Genomic DNA, 5,851 nt, shown 5'->3' with positions numbered 1-5,851 from the left:
CTAACATACTAAACGATCTAATCAATTGGTCCAAATCTTCAGGAGCTCAGATTTAAGCTGAAAAAGTAATTTTTTCACATATGCAGAAAATACAAATAAATACATACATCCAACCCTCTCCTTGTCTAACACCCCTCCCCTATACTGATACATTGAAAATATTTGGAATGATTTCTTACAATAAACCTACTTTTAAGCAGAACTGTCATTATGTAAAAGTTGACTTTGGGCTCGTAATTTATGGACACTGCGCAAAAAAATATCTTAAATTGCTAGAAACACCTTACTATGTAGCAGAGGAGAAAAAGCATCCGTGCATTTCCCCCCTCGCCAATAAAAGCTGTCTCTCACGTCGAATCCTGCTTTCAACAAAAAAACTCATGTAGCAAGCAATCACCTTTATTTCGTATATTAAGCTACATCAAAGAATTCGACATCATCCGATGCTTACTAAAGTAAAAACTCTACCGCAAGGGCATTTGCCCAGTTTGATACTCATAAATTACCTGGGGCTGGGTGTTACAATTGTCTTCAGTGCTTTTCCCCCGTACTGCTCGGCATTTACAGCCGAATCAGCTGTACGTTTCGCCTCTATAAACGAAGGAAATTTCCTCATCTGAACGGACAGTAAACCAGCCAGCGAAGCCTCTTTTAACAGTGCTAATGATTCTCATATAATTTCGAAATCACGTGAAATACTCTTTTGACAAAAAAACACATTAAACGCATTAAAATCTTAGTTTAACATAGTATTTACGTCTAAAGAACTGACATTTTCATTATTCTGCAAAACCCTCTATCAGCAAATTTTTCTATATAAATAGTTATAATTCGAATTGCAATAACCTCTATCTGATCTTTAAACTAAAATTAAATGAATTAAAAGTAAAAAACTAGTTTTAGTATATTGCGTGAATATTTAAGACATGTGTGTGTACTTAAAATTATTAACACTTTTAAAAACAGCTGCCAAAACAGTTTTTTTGCTCTCCTGAAAAATTGAGTTTTTGCAGATAGAGGGTATTGAATATAAGCCCTCGATATACAGAATATAAAAAAGAAAATAAGAATTTTCCCAAGAAAACTCTTTTTAACGAGCAAATTAAATTTTTTTTTGTAATCATATTTCAAATAACTCGATTAATCATCGTTTTCAGTAATAAAAATCTTGATTACTCGAGTGATTGATTAACCGAATAACTGATTAACCAGCTTGCTCAAGTAATCGAATAATCGCACAGCCGTAATGTACATCCATATCGCCGTTACGAATGCATAACAAAATAAGATTCTTTAAGTATATCGCTAATTCGCTCCCAGATACACCTCCATACCAAATTTAAAGCTACATCTTAAAGAGATCTATTTGCATTTCTAGAGTCTTACGGCGCTATTCTGCATCATTGACAAATTCTTGTTACCGTTTTTTTTACAGAAGCATATATGAAAAAGTTTAAATCTGTCAGTAAAAAAATGTTTGTCACCGATACTGACAGAATTGGGCTATTAAATACTGCAGGATAACTCAGTGAATTTTCGCACGTTGACACTATTGCGAGTTCGGTGCCAGCACTGAGCTAAGGCACTACACGAGATACGCGCTTTGTAACAGAGGCACTTGTGCGAAGTACAAATTTTACAACTGTCAAAGTGACATTTATATTCGCCTCCTTCGTTACATTCTCACGTATTTTTTTTAATTTAGCACGTTTATTTCTAATTCTAAAATTTTTTCCCCCCAGTGTACATTTGGTATGTAGGGGTTTCCGTAAGTCACTTACCCAATGTCTTGTGTCTTCTGGTCATGCAGTTGTAGTTGATTAACTCTCCTCAATTCCTTCTTTCGCGTCCGCATTCAACCACCCTGGGCAATGTGAGATCCTAAATTCGCCAGCTAACCCGTATACAGCTTTGGGTTACGGCAGAAAGAGTGAGAGCTGCAGTGGGACCACTCAGACATATCCGCTTGAAGGATCCACTGAAATCTATAGCGTCCCTTCGCCAGCAGTTGCTGAATCTTTTGGAAAACCTCCTATAAATGGGATGTTTGAAAGACTTTCGCCCCGCAACCTAAATAAAAAGAGAAAAAAGGATCAGTCCAGCGCCTTCGTCTTGACCTACGGGCAGAGTACGAAAACAAAGCGAACACATCACTACCCATCACCACAACAAGTACGAAAAGTTTGTGTTCCTTTTTCGATAATGTTCCCAAGCGCTAACAATACACGATACGTTTCAACGGCAGCCGAGCACAAACCAAACGAATCGTTTTAGACCGACCACTTTAGATTTTTTCAACGAAAAAATTCCAGGAAGAAATTTTTTGATGCAGTTAGGTGAACACAAAATGAAAATTTTTCCCCCAATTGCGATATGGGAAAAGTCAGCGATCTTGGATTTTGTTGTTTTTACGATTTGCGCGCGAATTTTGCATTTCTCGAGAAAAAAGGTAGAGCACATTTGTAGAGAATTCGATTCCCTACAATTTTCATGTGCCTATCATTTTTTAAGCTACTACTTATTGCTAATAATATGCAAAAAATGCATAAAATGGCGCGGTTTTTTCCAATTTTGAGAAACTTGTATTTGAAATAAGTGGCTCATTTAAATGGCAAAGTTGTAGAGGACAAAATTTCCATTAAAGGCATTATTTAGATGTTCGCGTACGATGTGTAGATCTCGATCAACAACGCGCTCAATGCAGCGGCAAGGAGAAAGCTACTTAAAGCTTTTTTCACAGTATCTCGGTGGTCGTTGTTTTTGGCGTGTGTTTTGAACTGTGGGTTCGTTCACCAATAGGCCGAGCCCATGAATAACTATTTTCAGTCAGTTGAAACTATAATTAGCAAAAAGGTTTTGTCCTGTTATCAATACGACTTTTCTCTGATTCTAAAGACTTTTATTTTGGTGAAAATAACTGCATATGTGTGGATTAGGACTACTGGTGAAACCACATGAAAATAAAACGCGCCAATAACTTTACCTCTGAGGTTGTGTGGAAAAAATTGTTGAGTAGCTTCTTCCTTGCCGCTGAATTGAGGGCGTTGTTGGTCGAGAAAAATAGACATTTTTAAAAAATATAAAAGTCAAGGACAAAATATTGTTGTAGACAAGATTTTTCAAAGTTCTTGCGGTCCTCAGGATATTCTCTATAAGAATCCCTCGTGCGCTTTATTTTCCTAACTTTTTGAAAAAAAGTTGACTTTTATTTTTTCAGTGAAATAATAGCGGTTAAAAAGTGACTTTTATTATTTCCGGCAAAAATAAAAGGCTTGTCTAAATACCGAAAGAGCCTTCAGTCTAAATAAAGTAAATTTGGTACCAATCGATTCGTCTCGACTTCTTCATTTCAAAAATATTTAATTTGCCTTTATTGGGCTTCTGCGATTCAACAAGCGACACAAAAACTAGCTGAAGTCTGATTCAGTTAGGTATATGTGCAAAGGTGCATTGCTAGAATATGAAATTACCATACGAATAACTGTATACCAATTCAATCGGTGTTGCTGGAATACTCGCACTTTTTCTTAGGTACTATTTTCGTGACAAGTCTTTCAGGTGCAATAGTAATATGGTTGTTGCTTTGCTGGCCCGAACAATTCGTAAGCAAACAAGTACTTAAGCTTTGAAAAAAAACCCATAAATACCAAAATAAAAAAGTATGCATTTAAGTGTTAACGGAAGTGGCTATTAACTACAAATATAAAGGTTATTAAAAGAAAAAAATAACTTGTAAGTGCTAAGGTAAAACTTGTACATTAGGTATTGTTTATATATACGTGTAAAAATTTTACCAAAGAGATCAAAATAAATCAACAATTTGTTAAAGAAAGTCAAAGATTTCAAAAAATATCAACTAATAGAGTAATACATAGAGGGTACATATGTATATAATAGCGCAATGCCATTTAAATCGACAAAATTAATTTCGCTTAAGCGCACATGACTTGCGTAACTTTAACTATTTTTGCAGTCCTACGAGACGTCAGCTATTGCGGTGTACTCGACGATTGTGTTGCTGGCGATGCATCCGGAAATTCAGGAACGTGCATTTGAAGAAGTTCGTTCTGTATTTCCAGACGGAATCACTTCAGTGGAATACGACGATATGAAAAAGTTCCCGTACCTGGATATGGTCATAGCAGAGGCATTGCGACTAGCTCCACCAATACCTTACATTGGACGACAAGCTATAAATGAAACCGAACTGCGGCCCGGTGTAACCATTCCCAAGGAAATGCAAGTCATCATGCCAATTTACGAATTGCATAGGCGCAAAGAGCTTTGGGGCCCGGAAGCAGCCCGTTTCAACCCCGACAACTTCCTACCCGAGAATATTGCAAAGCGTCATCCGTGTGCGTATATGGCTTTCTCAAAAGGACCGCGCAATTGCATAGGCAAGTTAACTAGAAGCTATGAAAATCAATCAGTAATCAAACCCAATTTGTTTTCTGTTCGCATTAAAGGTTTCCGTTACGCAGAATTAACATTGCGCGTGATGTTGATAACTTTACTCCGCAGTCTTAAATTCTCAACAACTTTTAAATATGCTGATATCGTTTTCATACCAAAAGTTACGTTGACCTATAAAGAGGAGCCACTATTAAGTATAGAGGTCAGAGCTTAATAATTTGCATATGGAAATTGAGGCGGATAGTCTGCATTCGTGATATAAGGATTAAAATAGTAAATAAGATGTTATTTTCTAATGGAACTACAGTTTGTAAAATTTATTTCAATACAAGCACAATTATATTTATAAGTGAACTATTTTTTTTCCCAACGATGTGTCAATCATCTCATATAAATCCATTTCAATAAGACTCCAACATACCTGCAGACCACGGTTGCCAACCGTCCCGTTTTCGGCGGGACCGTCCCGGGCCCTGTACAACACATGCCGGGACGCAAATTATCCCAGTTTTTGGCAAGAAAAAATTTCAACATCTCGTTAAAAGAATTTAGAACTCTAAAAATATGTATAGTTGCAAAATCTATTTACTAATCGACATTGTTAGCAACTGCGATTTCCTGCTGACTGTTTCATTAGTTATATACAAGGTGCGTAATGATGTAGCGCCAAGCATACAGCTCTTTGTTACAAAATTTTGTCAGCATCGTTGAATCAGCTGATAATGTTGATTGTTTTGTTTTGAATGTGTAAGTTCTTGAGTGTAGATGTAAATAAAATTTGTAATTGTGTCCCAGTTAATGCGAGTGGATTACATAATAAGATCAAAAATGAAATTGCTGTTTTAATAACGAACGGATTTTAAACAAAGAATGCAAGTCATGGCTGCTTAAAGAAGACACGATTTTTTACCGACTTCAAGCTGGCTCTAAGTTATGTATATAGCAATGCAAACTTGTATTCAATTGAATTTTCCTGAGTTTCGTACAAAGTCTAAAGATTCTTGTTTTTTTTTGTTTTTTGTTGTATGAATATGTTGTATGAATATTTTTATAAAAAAACTAGAGCGCTCTCATCCGCTCCGCTGAGTGTATGAAATTTCTGCGTGTAATTTCTTTCAATAAAACTCGACATCCATACTTATGCCAAAAACAGGAGATTTTAAATTTTTTTAACCATCTTCAAAATATTTTCAAACTAAAGTTTAAACCCCTCTCTTGTGATAGTTTTTCAATAAACCTTTCCCCTGAATTCAATTCGAGATTTAAAACAGGTGACAACCCCCTAATATGTACATAGTTTAGAAATGAAGCCCATATTGTAATAGTTCATCGAAATTATTGAATAGTTTGAATTTAACCTTTTGTCTGACACCCACATTGTGACACATATTACGAATGTTGTAGTAATTCATTTAAGTTAATTGAATTTAATTTTTGA

The 5,851-nt window shown here is 35.7% G+C and overlaps 1 protein-coding gene across 1 annotated transcript in view; it reads left to right on the top strand.

Moving 5' to 3' along the window:
• The window catches only part of LOC108361985 (probable cytochrome P450 313a4), an 11,701-nt gene extending 6,689 nt beyond the window's left edge, over positions 1 to 5,012 (top strand). The window contains exons 7-8 of the mRNA XM_017614805.1: positions 3,974 to 4,397; positions 4,467 to 5,012. Of these exons, the coding sequence (XP_017470294.1) occupies positions 3,974 to 4,397; positions 4,467 to 4,627 (585 nt within the window). The 3' untranslated portion in view covers positions 4,628 to 5,012. The remainder of the gene's footprint in view (positions 1 to 3,973; positions 4,398 to 4,466) is intronic.
• The last annotated feature ends 839 nt before the right edge of the window (positions 5,013 to 5,851 follow it).

The sequence above is a fragment of the Rhagoletis zephyria genome, unplaced genomic scaffold, assembly GCF_001687245.7.
Source record: "Rhagoletis zephyria isolate East Lansing unplaced genomic scaffold, Rhagoletis_zephyria_1.1 Rzeph_scaffold_00902, whole genome shotgun sequence".
NCBI classification, from domain to species: Eukaryota; Metazoa; Arthropoda; class Insecta; order Diptera; family Tephritidae; genus Rhagoletis; species Rhagoletis zephyria.
The sequence above is the reverse complement of the archived record's forward strand: the minus strand, read 5'-3'. Positions and strand labels throughout refer to the sequence as shown.